Source organism: Heterodontus francisci, chromosome 40 (assembly GCF_036365525.1).
Source record: "Heterodontus francisci isolate sHetFra1 chromosome 40, sHetFra1.hap1, whole genome shotgun sequence".
Taxonomy (NCBI): Eukaryota; Metazoa; Chordata; class Chondrichthyes; order Heterodontiformes; family Heterodontidae; genus Heterodontus; species Heterodontus francisci.
The window spans coordinates 3,938,325-3,959,823 of record NC_090410.1 but is presented as its reverse complement, the minus strand read 5'-3'; the positions used below and the strand labels follow the sequence as shown (position 1 = coordinate 3,959,823).

At 50.8% G+C, this 21,499-nt stretch overlaps 1 protein-coding gene across 1 annotated transcript; it reads right to left on the bottom strand.

Moving 5' to 3' along the window:
• Window positions 1-17,339: 17,339 nt before the first annotated feature.
• LOC137353199 (small ribosomal subunit protein uS10-like) lies at window positions 17,340-17,767 on the bottom strand. Its single transcript, XM_068019252.1, is given in 2 exon segments — window positions 17,340-17,483; window positions 17,486-17,767. Coding segments are annotated over 2 exon segments (351 nt in total). The 5' UTR covers window positions 17,742-17,767; the 3' UTR covers window positions 17,340-17,388.
• Window positions 17,768-21,499: the final 3,732 nt, after the last annotated feature.

Here is a 21,499-nt window from a genome sequence, read left to right as displayed (position 1 = left end):
CAGCTCAACTTAATCACTCATTATCTGGAACACTGGTCATTCCCACCTCTTCCTGCCTGCAGTGGATACAGTGAGCAGACAGACCACACCAAGAGACAAGGAGACCCACTGAAGGATATAGTACCTCAGTGGGCAGCACTCCCCTGCCTCTGAATCAGAAGGTTTGTGGGTTCAAGCCCCACTCCAGAGACTTGAGCACAAAATCTAGACTGGCACGCCTGAGGCAGTGCTGCACTGTCAGAGGTGCCATCTTTGGAATGAGGTGTTAAACCAGATATAAAATATCACATGGAACTATTCAAAGAGCAGGGGAGCTCTCCCCAGTGTTGTTAATATTTACCACTCACAACCATGAACTAAACCGATTACCTGGTGAATTACCTCGTTGCTGTTGGTGGGATCTTACCATGCACAAATTGGCTGCCTAAATTACAACCATGATTATATTTAAGAGCTTTTGGACTTCCTGAAGTTGTGAAATGTGCTGGATAAATACAAGTTCTTTTTCACTCTGTATAATAGGAAATCCTGTTGTTCAAATCTCCCCTTGGCCCCTCATCCCCTCCCTACCTCTGTAACCTCCTCCAACACTCTGAGATCTCTGCATTCCTCCAATTGTGGCCTCTTGAACATCCCAGATTTTAATCCCAATTTCAAGACACATTCGCTGTGCAAATTGTTCAGCCATTTGTGGCCATTCAGAACTCATGGTGTATCCCTTCCCAAACGCAAATTGATGAATTGGTGGACTAATAATAATGCTGTGAACTCTCTGTTATTTTTCCAGCAATTTCTGGGCTATAAGATCTTGTCCAATTAAAAAAAAACACCATAAAAAAATTGCACACACTGAAAATCTAAAAAAAGTTGGAAAAACTAGTGGAACCAAATTTCCCCGGAAAATCTGTTATTATTTTGAAAGCTGGCTGCTAGCCCCTGAACCGTCTCTGATCCAGTGAGAAAGGACCTGTTTTTATAGACTTTCGTTCTGACTTTACCCTCTCGTTCCTGATGTTGCTCGAGAGAATCTTCACCATCCTTTTCCACGACCACTTGGGTGGTTTGCAGATGGCACCTCAGCTCGATTCAGTATTACAGAAAAAAACAAAACTCACTTGAAAAAAAATAAAGGGCAACAATTTATTTGTAAATAAAAATTTCCAAACTCTGCAAAGAGTGACTGAGAGGAATTTTGGGTGAAGTGGGGAGAGGGGAGATCAGCAATACCCGGGGAAGGGCAAGGGAAGGAGAGGAAAGTTGAAGCACTGGTGGGTTGGGAGTGGGGGTGACAGAACCCCAAGGTAAGGAGGAGGAAGAGACACACAGAACTTGGAGGTAAATGTTTTAGAAACCTTCCCTAAAGTTCTGGGTCCGGACTGCATTCATAACATTTGTCGTTAGTTCTGGATTGGATCCCAGTCCCCTTCTTGAACCAGTTAGTGATCAGGATCAGAGAGATTCCGGCATCAGTTTGTGGACAGGCCAGAGTGGCCCTAGACTATCCCACTGGACCAGACCCTGCCCTCGACTATCCCACTGGAACAGACCCTGTCCTCGACAATCCTGGCCTTTTCTTGTCTCTCTGTTTTTATGTACATGTTTCCTTCACTGTTTCCCGTGGAGAGGAGACATTGTTTAAAGTTGAACATCTCACAGTAGAAGTTTCCAGAACTGGTTCTGCTGCCAAACGCGTCCCTACAAATTAAACACATGGACTTTCGCATTTGAAGAGCGTTCTCTCCCAGACCTTGTTGCTAAGAGATTTTGCAGGTAACACTAGGATTCTGTTTGACCTAGTCTTGGAGTTAACTCTCACCCTGCTGAACAAGCAGATGAAATACACAGTCCGACACCTAAAACCGAGGCCTCACCTGCTCTCTCAGGTATATGTAAAACATCCCACAGTCAATATTTCAAAGGAGAGCGGGGGAGTTCTCCCCAGTGCCCTGGTCAATATTTATCCCTCAACCAACATTGCTAAAACAGATTAGCTGGTCATTATCACATTGCTGTTTGTGGGATCTTGCTGTGCCAAAATTGGCTGCTGCGTTTCCTACATTACAACAGTGACTGCACTTCATTGATTGGCTGTGAAGCTCTCTGGGATGTCCTGAGGCTGTGAAAGACGCTATGTAAATGCAAGTCCGTGCTTTATCACTTTAAGTGTAGACACTGGTGAATAAATTAGAAATTATTTTAACTCACCGCCAGGCACTAACTGGTTTGATACGGAGACACACAGACCATGAACAGCAAAAGTTTTATCTGTGCTCTGTGCTCACTTTGCTGCATTTAGACTGACAACTGGCCTTTGTGCTACTGGGCTACGAAGGGGCAAATTCGCTGGGATTCCCTCTCCTGATCACTGTCCCATCCCGGGATGTGTGCCAGGGTGGACGTTGGGTGTGCACAGCCTGTATGTGATTCCTCCCATGTTTGAACAGCCAGCAGATACTCGCTGTCACTTGAAGCCTGCTCTGTTAAAAGAGCAAATGGAGCAAAAGCCAAAACCTTCAGGCGAGGAAGAAACTCCAAAACTCCACTCTTAACTCTCACCAAGTTCTGTTCACCCATCACCCACTGTGCCCGATGACCTACACTGGCTCCCAGTCCAGCAATGCCTCAACTTTAAAATTCTCATCCTTGGTTTCAAATTCCTCAATGAAATCAACTCCTCCCCATCTCTGTAACCTCCTCCAGCCCCACTACCCTCCGAGATCTCCACTGTGCAAATTCTGGCCTGTTGAGCGTCCCCGGTTTTATTGGCTCCATCATTGGCGGCCATGCCTTCAGCTGCCTGGGCCCTCAGCTCCAGACTTCACTCCCTAAACCTCTTCGCTTCTCTCTCTCCTCCTTTAGCCACTCCTTAAAACCTACCTCTTTGACTAAGCTTTTGGTCACCTGTTCTAATATCTCCCTCTGTGGCTCAGTGTCAAATTTTGTTTGCGAACACTCCTGTGAAGCACCTCAGGATGTTTTACTACATTAAAGGCGCTATATAAATAGAAATTGTTGGAGATTCACCTCTATGAATGATTATTATTGTGCAAGGCTGCACAAGAAAACAAGGGGACATGTTCATCTCTAGGACGTTGTGCAAGTGTTGGGTTACGTGTTGGTTGCTAGGACGGACGATAAACATATCCTACAGAGCAGGTTAGCAAGCACTCAGGTAGTGAATGCAAACAGCTTCCTCAAATTTCCACCTTTCAATAGAGCAGATTGAAATTGTTCGGATAAAATTACCTTTGTACAGCACAATTGGATGGGTGCGAGAGGGAGGCGTTGCCATGGCAACCGAAGCCTGGGCCTACATATGAAGTTCAGGGCTTGTGTGTTCAGATCCAAATCCTGCAAACAACTCTTCCCCAATTTCTTCCTGTCTTGAACAATAAAGTATCTTTAGTTTGGAAGCTATCCTTCACTTCTAGAAAGATCTGATTAGATCCTACCCTGAATAAGGACTTTAGTTCTACACTGCACCTCTGGGAGGATCTATCAGTGTTGGAGAGGGTGCAGCACAGATTCACCAGAATGATACCAGGGCTCAAACGGTTAACTTATGAGGACAGGTTGCATTCACTGGAGTATAGTAGGCTAAGGGACGATCTAATTGAGGTGTTTAAGATGTTTAAAGAATTTGATAGGGTCGATGGAGAGAAACTATTTCATCTGGTGGGGGAGTCCAGAACCTTAAAATTCGAGCCAGGCGGTTCAGGGGTGATGTCAGGAAGAACTTCTTCAGACAAAGGGGAGCGGAAATCTGGAACTCTCTCCCCCGAAAAGCTGCTGGGGCTGGGGATCAACTGAAAATTTCAAAACTGAGATTGTTGGGTAAGGGGATTAAGAGATGGGGAACCAACACTGGGGAGATGGAGTTCAAATACAGATCAACCATGATGGAATTGAACGATGGAACAGGCTCGAAGGGCTGAATGAATGAATGAATGAATCTGGGAGCTGAGTAGATAAATGCATAAAAAGCAGGAAGATCCCAAGTTTCATCCCCCTCCCCCCACTGACCCCCCCATCTGGGCTGATCCTTGATATTACAATGGGTCTCCACCTCTCTGACAGAGGTAGTTGAGTTTTACTGCTAATCTCAATTCAGTTGGAGTTGGATCTCTGTGGAGCCAGAGTGCAGACAGGGTTTGAGGGTGTCTGTGATAATCTCAGTATAGAACCATAGAATTTATCACACAAAAAGGGAGGCCATTCAGTCCATCGGTGCTGTGTTGTAGCTAGCATTTCAATGGAATCTGTCTGTCCTAATCCCATTTCTCTGCTTTTTCCCTGTGTCCTTTTACATTCTTCCTTTTCCAATATCTCTCCAATTTCCTTTTAAATGATGTTTTCTAGCCTCTCTTTTTATTATTTTTCATGGGATGTGGGTGTCGCTGGCTAGGCCAGCATTTATTGCCCATCCCTAATTGCCCTGGAGAAGGTGGTGGTGAGCTGCCTTCTTGAACCGCTGCAGTCCATGTGGGGTAGGTAGACCCACAGTGCTGTTAGGAAGTTCCAGGATTTTGACCCAGCAACAGTGAAGGAACGGCGATATAGTTCCAAGTCAGGATGGTGTGTTGCTTGGAGGGGAACTTGCAGGTGGTGGTGTTACCATGCATTTGTTGCCCTTGTCCTTCTAGTTGGTAGAGGTCACTGGTTTGGAAGGTGCTGTCGAAGGAGGCTTGGTGAGTTGCTGCAGTGCATCTTGTAGATGGTACACACTGCTGCCACTGTGCGTTGGTGATGGAGGGAGTGAATGTTTACGGTGGACGATGGTACTGTGGTAGATTATAACTGTAAGCTCTCAATCTAGTGAATCTTCACTGTTCCCTTTCTCTTAACACTCGTAGTCTGGGAAAGAACACAGAGCAGTGAGTATATTCTCTGGGAGTTTAACTCAGGGCGTTGGTAAGATTGACATAAGTGCTGGTTTGAGTGAGATGCATTTTGATGCACTTTCCCCATTGTACCTCCATCCGCCAGGTTTGGCCTGGGGCAAGACCCAGGGACGGATTGTTGGGATGGAATATTAAACATCTCAAAGAAATATTATCGGTGCTTGTGAGGAATGCTGTTTTTCACTGCACTTCTATTTATTGAAATTGTGTTTATTTAGTTAGGTGGAGAGACTGGGAGAAGCTGGGTTCATTCTGTTTAGGGCATAGAAGGTTAAGGGGAGATTTAATAGAGGTGTTCAAAATTATGAAGAGTTTTGATAGAGTAAATAAGGAGAAACTGTTTCCAGTGGCAGGAGGGTCGGTAACCAGAGGGACACAGATTTAAGATAATTGGTAAAAGGGGAGATGAGGAAAATTTTTTTTACACAGTGAGTTGTTTTGATCTGGAACGCACTGCCTGAAAGGGTGGTGGAAGCAGATTCAATAGTAACTTTCAAAGGGAATTGGATAAATACTTGAAGGGAAAAAATTTGCAGGGCTACAGGGAAAGACCAGGCAGGAGTGGGACTAATTGGATAACTCTTTCAAAGAACCAGCACATGGGCGATGGGCCGAATGGCCTCTATCTGTGCTGTGAGATTCTGTGATTATTGTAACCCTCTCTCCTCGGCTCCCTATGCTTCTGACCCTCGGTTTTCTAATCTTCGTTGGAGTTCCACCTTCTCAGTTCTTGTGGTTTGACCTTCTTGATCTTTTGCGTGGCAGCCTGGTTTTGAGGTGATGTCTATCTCCGTGCAGTGCCATGGCAACTGGGTTAAAAGTAATCCCAAAGTGTAACCGGAACCGTGTGCAGCTGCACACAGTCCCAATCTCCAGTTACCCAGTGACAAAAGCCAGCAGCTCGCAGGATTATATTTCCTTCCCTCTCTCTCGCCCATCTGGGGCCTTTGGAACATCTGTTCTAAATTGCTCTGGGTGAATAGAGTCAGAAATCAGATCCTGTTTAACAGGTCAGTACTGCTTGCAAGAAGGGCTGCTCCATCTCACCAACTACCTGACAGGATAAAGGATGGCACTGAGCCTGAATGTCCCATTTCACAGGCATTGAATTCATAACAAAGAATTTTTTGTTAACCCAAAAAATAATCAACATCGAAACCCCCAGGCCTTTGTGTTAAGTGCTTTCCTCCCAGTGTGCGGTAATTCAGTCAAAATATTAAAAGTTTGGGTCAAATATTAAAAGTGGAATTAAATCCATCAGGCAGGTCTGGTTGGAGGTTGTGAACTATTCAAAGCAAGAGAATCTCCGTCACAAATTCGAGGCTTCCCAGCAATGACCACCATCAGTCAGGGTAACTTTCAGCCTTTCAGAGAATTGGGGAGACAGAGAGAGTTCAATCAGCCTGTGCTCCTGTCTCATTCAGTTCATCTAGTGACCTGAGACACTGTTGCTCACGTTCAGTTACCCACCAGACTGAGCCCAGTGAGTGTCGGCAGCATATTCCACCAGGGAAGGCAGCACAGAAGAATTTGAGACTAATTCTGTCCTCACTCCAACACACACCCAGACACATACACACACATGAATACATGCAGACACAGACCTAGACACACACATAGACACACAGACACACATGCACTGAGGTTAATTTTAACCTTGGCTTCATAGATTGACCGATATTGACTCTTGGGTGATGAAGAAACTGAGTGACTACTGCCAGTGGTGAAAGTAAAGATGTTGAGACTCTGTATCTGGTGAACATGACTGAAACTGATCAACACAGAAACCATCAGAGGTTGTGAGTCTTCAGCCCCTCCCCCTACTCTCTCCCTCCCCCACATCCCCCCACCCCCGCCCATTTCCCACCGCCCCTCCCCCACTCCCCTCACAATTAACAGATAAATCTCTCATGTTAAATTCATGACTGATGGACACCGGCTCAGAGAGATCCCCCCCTTACCCCCTCCCCCCTCACCTCCCTCATTGTCCCCCTCTTACCCCAATATCACAATCGAATCCGACAAACTGACCAATAAACATTCTAACATGGCTACTCAGTTTTCTGTCTGCCAGACTGTTCTGATTGCTCAGTTTAAGGGGGTTGTCTGTTGATGGGTTTATTTGGTGGGCAGTGCCTGATGCGTGCAGAGGACCGGAGGGCGTGACGCAAGTGTGACCGCCAACGGTTGGTGGTGGCAATGGCAGGAAAGGGGCAGGGGTCAGTGAAGAACAACAACAGCGGAAGGTAAGGGGAGCCGAACAACAAAGTTACCCTGGTTGGAGAGATTGTTTACATGAGGGAAGGGGTGGGATTGATGGGAATGGCATGGGATGGGTGGATAAGATGAGGGAATTCATTAAGTGTGGCAAAATGACAGGGACAATTACTTGATACAACTTATTATTCAAAAGCTGCAAGATGAATTAAAGGACTACATCAGCATTGATTCTATATAAAGATGATGTGAACAGTCTGTACCCTCCAGAGTTTCTACACAGTCTGACGCCAATACACAAGCGTAGCCTCAAGGAAGGAGCAGTTGTAATGTTGCTATGAAATTTGAATCCTAGACAAAGACTTTGTCATAGATTGGTAGTTAGGAAGCTGTTTTCTTTGATGAAGATCCTGAAATTATAACAGGCAGATTTCAAGGAAACAGTATTTTTTTTAATTCCTTCAATTTTTTTTATTAATTCGGGGTGGGCATCACTGGCTAGGCCAGCATTAATTAATTTATTTTTAAAATTATTTATTTTATTTTTCCATAGAGAATGCACCAGTTTGTGGTCACTGACAGTTAACTACCAAGCTTTGAAATTTATTTTCACTTATTTTATTTAGCTGAAACAGGCGCATTGTGTGTACATGTTCTTTGTGTCTGCAAAGAACAGGGCCCTGTGTATTAATATATGCAGCTTCATATATTAGCCTGGACAGGCTAGGCTTGTATCCGCTAGAATTTAGATGAATAAGAGGTGACCTGATTGAAACATATAAGATTGTGAGGGGTCTTGACAGGGTGGATGTGGAAAGGATGTTTCCCCTTGTGGGAGAATCTAGAACTAGGGGTCACTGTTTAAAAATAAGGGGTCGCCCATTTAAGACAGAGATGAGGAGAAATTTTTTCTCTCAGAGGGTCGTGAGTCTTTGGAATTCTCTTCCTCAAAAGGTTGTGGAAGCAGAGTCTTTGAATATTTTTAAGGCAGAGGTAGATAGATTCTTCAGAGGCGAGGGGGTGGAAGGTTATCGGGGGTAGGTGGAAATGTGGAGTAATCAGTTCAGCCATGACCTTATTGAATGGCGGTGCAGGCTTGAAGGGCTGAGTGGCCTACTCCTGCTCCTAATTCATAGGTTTGTATCCTTAATTGCCCTTGAGAAGGTGGTGGTGAGCTGCCTTCTTGAACTGCTGCAGTCCATGTGCTGTTAGGGAGGGAGTTCCAGGATTTTGAACCAGTGAAGGAACAGTGATGTAGTTCCAAGTCAGGATGTGTGGCTTGCAGGTGATGGTGTTCCCATGCATCTGCTACCCTTGTCCTTCCAGATCACAAGCCCACAGATGTTAACAAGGAGGACTTTACAGGGGTCAACAGGGCTATGTTTGCCATTGTCATTTCCAGTGTCTACATCAATGCTGGGTGATCCATCCAGTTTCATTCCTTTTCTTACACGTACTGGTCAACCACATTGTTGTGGGTTCTGGAGTCCTACGGCCACCATTAGACTAGCTTTTAATTCCAAATTTATTAATTGCATTCAAATTTCACCATTTGCCCTGCTGGGATTGGATTTGACGCCATGTCCCCAGAGCATTACCCTAAGCATCAGGATTACTGATCTCGTGACATTACCACTGTGCCATCACCTCCTCCATATTAGTCCTTGAATAATATTAAGCCCATCAACTCAGAAGAAAACAGTTCCCAATGAGACTTCATATTCCATGACTATAAACATGGCACAAAGCCAGACTCTTGACAAAATGTGTATTTATATTCCTAGGCATCTTTTTACACATGGACAGCTTGATATAGCTTTTTCCAGAGTGAGACATTTTGATTCTGTTAAAGTTTTTGGTGAAAGAATATCTAGAAATCCTGCATTTAAAGAGGTACTGTTGCAATAAAGATACTAATTTGCCTGCAAATGTTTTGCGGGTCTAGTCTAGTTTATTGTAATGTTCACAACTTTCCAGCAACCGGGAGCAGCTGCACCTCCTGGTGGCGAGGGACACAGTCTGCAGCTGGTCCCACCTGAAACAGAACCTTGCTTTAATTTCAGATCTTCAATGCTCGCTTTGTCACTTCCCCTTTAACCTCCCCAACGAAGCTGCTCATCACCTGGAACAGGACTTGCGGGAGGGAGAGATCTTGAGATCAATTAGCGAAAAGAATTCTGTCTCGGGTTCTTTCCTGGGAAAATGAGTGAATCAGCTTCAGTTCCCGATGTCACCTGCACCAGACTGAAACCAGTTGCTGCCTTCTCCAGCAGGGGGCAGTCACGCCTCACTCTCCATGGGTTTAAGAGGGGAAACCATTGGAGAGAAGGAATTTTCATTCATGAAATCCCAAAATAGTTCACAGCCAAAGCATTAATTTCTAAGGGATACAGGGAAACAGGCTCACAGCGAATGCGAAAAGCAGGAAACTAAGTAAAAGAAAGACTTGCATTTATATAGCACCTTTCGCAACCTCAGGGTGTCCGAAAGCTCTTTTTGGCCAGTTAAGCACTGTTGTGATGCAGAAAATGATCAGTCGATATCTGCACAGCAATGACATAATGACCAGATAATTTGTTTTTCAGTGGTGCTGGATGAGGGATAAATACTGGTCCCAGAACATTGAGAACTCCCGGGAGGTGGAATTAGGCAGTCTTACTGATGGTGCTGATGTGATCAGAAGGTCATCTCAGGGTCAAACATAACACCGACCCTGGTTCAGCCTCAGACTGTCGCCAGGGAGAGGAATGGAGTCGCTAGCTCGGGAACGGAGTTCATGACGGGACCGAAGACAACGGCTTTGATCGTCCCAATATTTTAATTGGAGGAATTTTCTGCTCATCCAGTCTGACAATTTAGACATAGCGGAGGAGCAGAGAGAGGAAGCAGGTGACTGTGACTTCGGATCATGTTATCGAGGGGCAACATGTAGATGAGAAACAGGAGGGATCCATGGAGAGATCCTTGTGGGGCACACCAGAGGTAATGGTGCAGGAGTAGGAAGAGAGCAGGTGAATCTCTGGCTACGGCTGGATCGATATGAATGGAACGTGCACCCAACTGGACAACAGTGCAGAGGAGGTGGAGCAGAATATTGTGGTCAACCGTGTCAAAGGAGGAGGAGTAGGGATAGTTTACCTTTGTCCCAGTGTTGGGGTAGGGGATTGGAGGTCATGTGATGAAGCCTCCAGGAATAGGTCCAAACAGAGTTGGCAACCCATCAGGGTGAGGTAATCGGAGATCAGGCTCTGAGTGAAGCAGGTGTCTGTCAGAAAGCCAGACCAGTGAGAGCAGCTGATCAGACTGTCCCCTGAAACAGCAGCCAGGGTCTCAGTGAAGCCACCGGTATCTCCTGCCTGTCACTGGGATGTGGAGTAAGGGCAGTTGTCCATCAGACAGTTTATATCATTTGCCTGTTGGCAAACTGACTTCACTTTACTCAACATTCTCACTCAAACACTGGCCACTTACACACAGGGAGCTTTACTCTGCATCTAACCCCATTTTTTTTTGTTTCTTTTTATAAATGCAGCTGTCTCCACTCTACAGTCACCCCTCTGCAGTTACTCCACTCTGCTCTCCCTGATTGCAGGCAGGAAGTGCTTCACAAATTGCCCAGCCGATCCCAGTTTTTTTTTCCAAGGTGGCCTTTATACCCCAGGCCCCTTTTATATATTTCATGTCGAGGGGGCCTTTATTCCTCAGGCCCCCTTTATATACACTTATATTTTTAAAATAACTTTATTAAAAACAGAAATAAACAAAAACTCAAATTAAAATGCCATTTTCGGCGTCGACGATGCACTCCAGTCCCTGCGGTGCCCACCGGTCGCGGAAGGCCTCAAGCGTACCGGCGGACACCGCATGCTCCTTCTCCAGGGACACCCGGGCGCGAATGTAACCGCGGAAGAGGGGCAGGCAATCAGGGAGGACGGACCCCCCGACGGCCCGCAACCTGGACCTGTGAATTGCCACCTTGGCCAGGCCCAGGAGCAGACCGACGAGGAGATCCTCCTCCCGGCCCAAGCCCCTCCGCACTGGGTGCCCAAAGATCAGGAGCGTGGGACTGAAGTGCAGCCAGAATTTGAGGAGCAGCCCCTTCAGATACTCAAAGAGGGGCTGCAACCTCGCACACTCCGTATAAACATGGAACACGGACTCGTCCAGGCCGCAGAAAGTACAGGCGGCCTGGGAGTCCGTGAACCTACTTAAAAGTCTATTGCACGGGACTGCTCTGTGCAGCACCCTCCACCCCAGGTCCCCGATGTAAAGGGGGAAGACTCCCGCATAGAGAGACCTCCAATGGGGTTTCCCCTCGCCGCCAGATGGCAACGCGGACCGCCAGGGCGTGTCCGGCCGGCTGACGAGGGCAAGGAAGTGGAGAGTGTGCAGGAGCAGCCCGTACAGGAAACCCCTCCGCACCGATTGGAATGGCACGGAGGGCATTTCCGAGAGGCGGCTCGGGTTGTGCGGGACCGGCTCCCGAGGAGGGTTTCGGGGCCTGGGTCCGATGAGCAGTTCCGGCCGAGCGGGGGTCAGCTCCGCCGGGATCGCTCCGCACTCCCGAGCCCCCTCGCCACCCGCAGTGAGGGGCGTCCCGGGGGTTTCGGCTACTCCTCCGCCCGCCGGACCATCCCCGGAGTCGGCCGCCCGGACAGCCGAGGCGCTCTCCTCCGCCGGCGGGGGAGCGCCCTGACTGGAGGCGACCATGCTCCAGACTCGGAATAGATCCCGGTAAAAGACAGGCAACTCCCTCAGAGAGGCGCGGCTAACTGACTCCACCGGGAGCTGCGTGTCGTCTTGAAGGCAGTGACACTGGCGGAAAAAATACGTCGCCAGCGCACACCGTCTGGGAGGACGCTCGACGTACAGGTATCTCTGCAGGGTCCGAAGGCGGAGAGTCGCAGCCTGCGTGCGGACGCACACCAGCGACTGACCGCCCTCCTCAATCGGGAGACTCAGGACCGCGGCAGAGACCCAGTGTTTCCTCTTGCCCCAGAAGAAATCGACGAGTTTCTTCTGGATCTTGGTGGCGAATGCAGGGGGCGGGGCCAAAGTGACCAACCAGTACCACAGCATGGAGGCCACCAGTTGGTTTATGACCAGCGCTCGGCCCCTGTAGGAAAGCACTCTGAGCAGTCCTGTCCAGCGCCCCAGCCGAGCGGTGACTTTCGCCTCCAACTCCTGCCAGTTTGCCGGCCAGGCTTCCTCAGCGGGTCTAAGGTGAACTCCCAGATAGAGGAGGTGCGTGGTGCTCCACGCAAAAGGTGTCATCTCCTCCGGCAGGGAGTCCACCCGCCACTGACCCACCAGGAGACCGGAACATTTCTCCCAATTGATCCTCGCGGAGGACGCGGCAGTAAAGGTCTGCTGGCATTCGCGCATCCTCCGCAAGTCAACGGGATCTGTGATTGCGAGGAGCACGTCGTCGGCGTAAGCCGAGAGGACGACCCACATGGCCAGCTCGCGCAGAACCAATCCCGTCAACCTCCTGCGAAGCAGGCACAGGAAGGGCTCCACGCAGATGGTATACAATTGGCCGGACATGGGGCATCCCTGATGCACTCCTCTCCCAAAGCGAAGGGGCACCGTCAAGGACCCGTTAACTTTGACTAGACACTCTGCGGCGGCGTATAAAAGTCGGACCCGGGCCACAAAATGTGGCCCGAGTCCGAAAGCGCGCAGAGTCCCGAAAAGATAATCGTGATCGACCCTGTCAAACGCCTTCTCCTGATCGAGGGAGAGAAAGGCGACCGACTGACCAGTCCATTGGGAATATGGATCAGGTCCCGGACCAGGCGGATGTTGTCCTGGATGGGCCGGCTCGGGACCGTGTAGGACTGGTCGGGGTGGATCATGTGGGCCAGCACGAAACCCAGGCGGGTAGACATAGCCCGGGAAAAGATCTTATAATCCGTGCTGAGGAGGGAGACCGGACGCCAGTTTTTAAGCAGGCGGAGATCGCCCCTCTTCACCAGCAGGACGATGACCGCCCTGCGCTACAAGAGGGACATCTCCCCAGTCGCCAGGCGTTCCCCCACAACCCACGCGTAATCGTCCCCCAGGACGTCCCAGAACACCCTGAGGAACTCCACGGTCAGCCCATCCAACCCCGGGATTTGCCCCTCGAGAGCTGGTGGAGGGCGCCGGTCACCTCCGCCAACGTGAGCAGAGCCTCCAATCCTTCGGCGCCCTCCGGGCTGACCTGCAGCAGGTCCTCCCACAAAACTCTGCGCGCATCCTCGCTGGACGGATCCGGAGAGAACAACGCACTGTAATAAGTCCGGACCAGGAGGCCCATTCCCTCCGGATCCGTGATGGAGGATCCGTCGTCGGCCAGCAGCTCAACGAGCTGCTTACGGACCCCCCGCCATTTTTCCAGCGAGTAGAAGAAGGGTGAGGCGCGGTCCAAATCTTCCAGGATCTGGATCCGCGACCTCACGTACGCGCCTCGGGACCCTATGAGCTGCAGGTCTCTCAGCACGCCCTTCTTCTCTTTGTACGCCTGCCACAGGGCCGGGTCTGCGACGGCATGACCGAGGCGGGATTCCAAGTCGAGCACCTCTCTCTCTAGACGCCCGATCTCGGCTTTCCACCTCTTGGTCGACCCCTTCACGTACTCCTGACAGAAGACACGGATGTGAGTCTTGCCCACATCCCACCACAGCCTCTCTAGTCAGCCCAGAATCGACGGAACAAGTCCTCCAGCAGCCGGTTGTTAAAGTGCCAGTACGCGGACCCCGCCCACGTGCAGAACGGAGTGAACTCCGCCAACACCAGGTGGTGGTCCAAGCACGGCACCAGCCACATGGAGACCGCCGAGACGCGGGAGACGTACGCCTGCGAAAAGTAGAGGCGGTCAATTCGGGACCCTCCCCCTCCAGACCTCCACGTGAAGGCGCTGGAGTCGGGATGGAGATTCCGCCAGACGTCCACCAAGTTGAGGGAGCTGATCAGTCCCCTCAACTTCTCCACCAACGCTTGGCCGCGCTGGGGACCGGAGCGATCCCCCACCTCGAGGGTACAGTTCACATCCCCCCCGAGGATGATGCACTCGCCGCTATCGATGGAGCTCAAGAGAGCGGACACTTCTTCAAAGAAGCGCGCTTGCAACGTGCCGGGCCTGGGCGCGTACACGTTCACAAATTGGAGCAGCACGCTACCCAGGCGAACGGCGAGGTGGAGCAAGCGGCCCGGCACTAGCGCCTTGACCCCCAAGATCTCCAGCTGAAAAGTCGGGGCCAACAAGATAGCCACCCCACTAGAAATAGGGGTGAGGTGACTCATGTAGACCCCACCCTGCCACTCCAGGAGCCAGGTGGCTTCGTCTCCCGGAACGGTGTGGGTTTCCTGCAGAAAGCTCACCGCGTATCTCCCTTCCCCGAGGACTGAGAGATTGTGAAATCTGCGGTGAGACCCCCTGCTGCCGTCGATGTTGAGGCTGGCTATGGTTATCTTCATGTCAAAGGTAATTAAAACCCGTCACCAACAGCTCACTTGTGAGGAGGGAGTGGAAGTGCACCTGGCCTTCCACTCCCCCAGCAACCCATTGAGGAACACATTAAACCGGCGCCTCTCAACCAGTTTCACGCCCATGCGCTTGCCCGCTTTCTTCAGGGCGGCACGGACGGACTGGATGATCAGCGCCAGATTCGACCAACGGCCGAGGGCCAGCTGAACTTTATCGCGGCAACCCCTGCAAGCCGCGAGGAAATCCCGGAGTTCCGCCGTGGGGATGAGAGGAGATTCGGTGGGAGGCACGAGGGACTCCACCACCTCACTGGCGATGGAATGAAGATCATCCTCTGTGGCCCACACCGAATCCCCATCCTCCTCCGGGTCGTCACCGCCAGTGGCCGACACATCCACCACACACTGTGGGGCAGACGTCCCAGCCGCGCCAGCTGGTCCCGCCTCCATCACGATCCCACCCCCAGGATCGATGGCGGAGGAGTCCTCTCTGGGTTCTATTGTAAAACTGGAGCCTGTGGGCGCCAGCAGCCCAGGACCCCCCTCCACCTCCGTCCCCAGGCCAATGAGTGGTCCAGGGGAGACATAAGATCCCGGCCCCAGAAATCCAGCCGGAGCCGAGACCGGAGGCGGAGAGAGGAGGCCATCTCCCGCTCCGCCAGCACCCACAGGTCCAGCAGATGGGGCAGCATTCTCAGTCTTGACCGGGTCGGGTGTCTCCTGCTTGGTGGTGGACTCCGGCTGGGAGGGCTGACCCTCTGGGACGTCGCCCTCCCCTTCATTCAGGGCACCCGACCCAGTAGCAGTGGCGGAATGGGTGGCATCCCCAGGCTCCCCCACCACAAGCAGGGCCCCACTTACTCCTTCAGGAGGGGCCTCATGTACCGGGGCCTTCCCCTCCCCTCCATCCTGAGGAATAGGGAGCTCCTGCCCAGACTTTGTAGCCTTGGTGGTGGCGGTAGGGGGAACCTGAGGACCCGAAACAGGAGGCAGCTCCCCTCCAACAGATGGGCCCTGCACCTCAGGGCCCTGTGTTATTTCTGTGGAGGGGTGCTTTCTCCTCTTTTTCCCACTAGGGCGCGGAGGCTCAGAGACCTCCATGTCATCAGAGGCCTCCGCACCCTTTTTTTCCTTTTTAGTCACCCTGGGCCTGAGCCCAGCCCTGGGACAGGTGGATTCCATGGGAATGGGCTTTGGGCTGAGCTCAGGCTCGGGTTGAGTCAAAGTGTCCAGGGGACGCGCCTCATGATGTTTCTTTTTTCCCCGCGTCTTCCTTCCGCTCGGACGCTCCCCTCCCCGCCGGAGGCTGTGAAAACCACAGCCTCCAGAACCAACTGAGCGGTGTCTATTGGATGTGTGGGGGGAGTGGGAGGAGGTGCTGTGGAACCACTCTGGGCTGCCGAGATGGAGCTGGCGGCCTGGAGGTTGGGGCAGTTCTTACGCACATGCCCCACCCCCTTGCAGACGCGGCACCGCGCCCCATCCGAGGTCCAGAAGACGCTGTCGGCCGTCCCCTGAAACTCTATACCGAAGTGGCCCTCCAAGACCTCCTCCCGCGCTAGCTGCATGAATAGCTGGCGGCGGAAGGAGTACACATGTCGGAGGCTGTGCTCCCGAAGACCGAGCGGGACTGGGGTGATCCCTGACCTCACCTCCCCCAGATGGTGTAGGTGGGGGAGGAGGAGCTCATCAGGAATGAAGGGTGGGACGTTCGACAAGATTACCCAATGCGCAGTGGCCCCCAGAGGGTCCACTGGCAGGAAAATCCCACCCACTGTGAGCCCCGTACTTAGGGCGAGGGACACAGCCAGCTCGGTCTTCAGGAAGAACACAGCCTTCCCATACATCTTTGAGGCTGCAACAATGGCCGAGGGGCCGACAAACACGGCCATTGCCTTAACACAAGCCTCAATAGTCATATTAGGATGGGTGTAACGCTTCACCCCATGCTTTGATGTTAAGATTTTAAATGGTGACGGGGCCACAGGAGCAGCTGTCGCAGCTGCTGCAGCACAGGAGGGCCCCGCCACCAGAGAGGACTGAGAAGTCATGGGGTAGAAGAGTTACAGGCACTTTGTTGAGAGAAAAAAAAAAGAGCAAATACAATAAATCAAAAAAGCAACACTTAAAGGATGTAGCACAGGGGAAGAGGCTGAGGGAGAGGAAGGCCAGGAGGAATCAGTCTTTGTTGGTATTTTAAAGAAGTCTTGTAGCTGGTCTTCCAGTTGGGAGGGTGGGGTGATGTTTTCACCTGGGTCAGCTGTAAGCTGCCAAGGCACACGCCTCCTTCAATGTTCAGATAAGAGAAGTCTCTTCACCTGGGCAGCTCCAGCTGTCCCAGGCTTAGTAGTTGGGGTGGGGAGGGAGCTCCCTATCCAAAGATGTTAAACACAGGAGCTCCCTATTGAACAATGCAGCCCCACCCAAGGTCTTCAGGTCTCTTCTTTCCCCACCCCCAACAATCAATGAAAAAGACTTCAGGATAAAACAAACTCACAAAAGAGCTTCCAGTTCTCTGCCTTCCTTCCTTTGTTGAAATTTGGAAAAAACTTTTGTTTCAGTTTGAGTCTCCCTCTTGCAACAGTCACACAGCCTGCAGCCTCCAACCTGTGCACACAGCCACAGTCAGCTGCACCTCGTTGATGCACTCAGGATCCCAAATCAGAGAGCAGCCAATCCCAGTGCTGTACCTGTCCTGGGAGTGTTTGATGGGGACAGTGTAGAGGGAGCTTTACTCTGTATCTAACCCTGTTTTTTTTTTAGGGTTTTAAACTTTTATTGTATGCATCTCCACAGACATTTAAGCATCAGCAATTGTAACTTCTACTTCAACACCAGGCTCGATACTGATGGAGGTGATCTGTTTCACAATTTCAGATGGGCTATGTAAATCTATTTGTGGATCCTCATTTGGAAACGATCCCAGGTTTTGGAACCTTCACCACAAGGAGTCTTTCTTGTTGTGATACGCAGAGTCTTGGTGGGCATACGAACAGGTCCCTTGACCTTCAGATTCTTCTCTTTGGCACCACGAATTAGATCAGCACAAACTTTCTCAAGTGATTTTACATTCCGGCTGGTCAAGGTAATTCTAATGCGGTGGATTGCAACCTCCTGTTCCACAGGTGCTTTGCCAGGATCTTTAAATGCCATGGTAACTTCCTGACCGACTTATCCGTCGAGTCAGGAGGGCACGGACCGGATCAGCCACAGACTCCACTTGCGGCGCAGTCACAGCTGAAAAGGCTGTATCTAACCCTGTGCTGTACCTGTCCTGAGAGTGTTTGATGGGGGACAGTGTAGAGGGAGCTTTACTCTGTATCTAACCCTGTTTTTTTTTTTATTTTTTAATTTTTTTTAGCTTTACTCTCTATCTAACCCCCGTTTTTTTTTTTTCTTTTTTAAGGTGACCTTTATACCCCAGGCCCCTTTTATATATTTTTTTTATGTTGAGGGGGCCTTTATTCCTCAGGCCCCCTTTATATACACACTTATATTTTTAAAATAACTTTATTAAAACCAGATAAATAAACAAAAACTCAAATTAAAATGCCATTTTCGGCGTCGACAATGCACTCCAGTCCCTGCGGTGCCCACCGGTCGCGGAAGGCCTCAAGCGTACCGGCGGACACCGCATGCTCCTTTTCCAGGGACACCCGGGCGCGAACGTAACCGCGGAAGAGGGGCAGGCAATCGGGGAGGACGGACCCCCCGACGGCCCGCAACCTGGACCTGTGAATTGCCACCTTGGTCAGGCCCAGGAGCAGACCGACGAGGAGATCCTCCTCCCGGCCCAAGCCCCTCCGCACTGGGTGCCCAAAGATCAGGAGCGTGGGACTGAAGTGCAGCCAGAATTTGAGGAGCAGCCCCTTCAGATACTCAAATAGGGGCTGCAACCTCGCACACTCCGTATAAATGTGGAACACGGACTCGTCCAGGCCGCAGAAAGTACAGGTGGCCTGGGAGTCCGTGAACCTACTTAAAAGCCTATTGCACGGGACTGCTCTGTGCAGCACCCTCCACCCCAGTTCCCCAATGTAAAGGGGGAAGACTCCCGCGTAGAGAGACCTCCATCGGGGTTTCCCCTCGCCGCCAGATGGCAACGTGGACCGCCAGGGCGTGTCCGGCCGGCTGACGAGGGCGAGGAAGTGGAGAGTGTGCAGGAGCAGCCCGTACAGGAAACCCCTCCGCGCCGATTGGAATGGCACGGAGGGCATTTCCGAGAGGCGGCTCGGGTTGTGCGGGACCGGCTCCCGAGGAGGGTTTCGGGGCCTGGGTCCGACGAGCAGTTCCGGCCGAGCGGGGGTCAGCCCGGCCTGTGCAGTACCTGTCCTGGGAGTGTTTGGTGGGGACAGTGTAGAGGGAGCTTTACTCTGTATCTAACCCTGTTTTTTTTTTATTATTTATACACACAGAGCTGACTGACCAGAGGAGGTCTCACACTGTTAGACACAGTGAAATACATTGCAGTATTTATAAACACACAGTTCTCCACCTCCTCCAGGTTTTGAAGAGTAGTCCTGATGAGACTGGAGCTGTGCAATAGCTTGTTTTGGTGAGCCGGCCACATGGGTTTTCGCAGCACGTTCATGAGGAAAGCCCTCGATAGTCAATGTGTGGAAAGTCCCTGCTGAAGGGTATTGTAGGAGGACATGGCCTGTACTGTATGTTAACGGACAAGATCATCGATGAGGTTTTCCAAGCTGCAGGGCGAAGTTTGAATGTTATTTGTCCTCTGTCCATTGGATTTGACCATCTCTCATGTTTCAGCTGCAGCCTCAGACCCTGCTGTACCTGTCCTGGGAGTGTTTGATGGGGACAGTGTAGAGGGAGCTTTACTCTGTATCTAACCCAGTTTTTTTTTTTCGATGCAGCTCTCTGCTCTCTTTATTCAGCCAGTTTTAACCTCAGTTTCATCTCCCTGGGTCACGTTTACACCGAGTATGTTTCTGTCCGATGTAACAGCCCCCCACTCTGGAGTCCTGAATCAGTGGTCTCGTGCAGTTGGGCCCAGTGCTGTACCTGTCCTGGGAGTGTTTGATGGGGGACAGTGTAGAGGGAGCTTTACTCTGTATCTAACCCTGTGCTGTACCTGTCCTGAGAGTGTTTGATGGGGGACAGTGTAGAGGGAGCTTTACTCTGTATCCAACTCCATTTTTTTTCTTTTTTTTCCTTTTATATAAGGTGCCTTTATACCCCAGGCCCCTTTTATATATTTTATGTCGAGGGGGCCTTTATTCCTCAGTCTCCTTTATATACATATTTTTAAAATAACTTTATTAAAAACAGATAAATAAACCAAAAACACAAATTAAAATGCCATTCTCGGTGTCAACGATGCACTCCAGTCCCTGCGGTGCCCACCGGTCGCGGAAGGCCTCAAGCGTACCGGCGGACACCGCATGCTCCTTCTCCAGGGACACCCGGGCACGAACGTAACCACGGAAGAGGGGCAGGCAATTGGGGAGGACGGACCCCCCGACGGCCCGCAGCCTGGACCTGTGAATTACCACCTTGGCCAGGCCCAAGAGCAGACCGACAAGGAGATCCTCCTCCCGGCCCCGTGCCATACCTGCCTTAGGAGTGTTTGATGGGGACAGTGTAGAGGGAGCTTTATTCTGTATCTAACCCTTTTTATTTATTATTCTTTTTCCTGGAAGGGTCACTGACCCGAAACGTTAACTCTGCTTCTCTTTCCACAGATGCTGCCAGACCTGCTGAGTGACTCCAGCATTTCTTGTTTTTATTTCAGATTTCCAGCATCCGCAGTATTTTGCTTTTATTTCCTTTTTATTTATTATTCTTTTTCCTGGGAGTGTTTGATGGGGACAGTGTAGAGGGAGCTTTACTCTGTATCTAACCCTTTTTATTTATTATTCTTTTTCCTGGGAGTGTTTGATGGGGACAGTGTAGAGGGAGCTTTACTCTGCTATTTTTGAAATAAGAACATCCCACAGTACAGTAAGTAAATAAATGCATCTCCTCCCAAAATAAAGTGAAAAATCTGCTGTTTTTGACCACGAGAGGACAGATGTAAAGTTTGTTTGTGTAAAAGCAGAGTTGTTGTGTGTAATTAGGGTGTCGGTACAGCGTGTGCTGATTCCTGTGAACAATTATTCTACTCATAGAACATTCCAGTCTCTGTCTGTACACAGTACCAGTTCAAACCGGCTTCAGTGACGCTATTCGCTCTTTATACTGCTGGTTGGGGGAGGGGTAGTTTAAGATAACTGAGGAAATAGCTGAATTTAACCCTTTACATTCTGATGCAGACAAGTTTGAAACACAGGCCAGAATTAGAGAAGTGCAGAGATCTCAGGGGGTTGTGGGGCTGGAGGTGGTGATAGAGATAGGGAGGGGAGTGGGGCTGGAGGAGGTGATCGAGATAGGGAGGGGAGTGGGGCTGGAGGTGGTGATCGAGATAGGGAGGGGAGTGGGGCTGGAGGAGGTGATCGAGATAGGGAGGGGAGTGGGGCTGGAGGAGGTGATCGAGATAGGGAGGGGAGTGGGGCTGGAGGAGGTGATAGAGATAGGGAGGGGAGTGTGGCTGGAGGAGGTGATAGAGATAGGGAGGGGAGTGGGGCTGGAAGAGGTGATCGAGATAGGGAGGGTTGTGGGGCTGGAGGAGGTGATAGAGATAGGGAGGGGAGTGTGGCTGGAGGAGGTGATAGAGATAGGGAGGGGAGTGTGGCTGGAGGAGGATAGAGATAGGGAGGGGAGTGGGGCTGGAGGAGGTGATAGAGATAGGGAGGGGAGTGGGGCTGGAGGAGGTGATAGAGATAGGGAGGGGAGTGTGGCTGGAGGAGGTGATAGAGATAGGGAGGGGAGTGTGGCTGGAGGAGGTGATAGAGATAGGGAGGGGAGTGTGGCTGGAGGAGGTGATAGAGATAGGGAGGGGAGTGTGGTTGGAG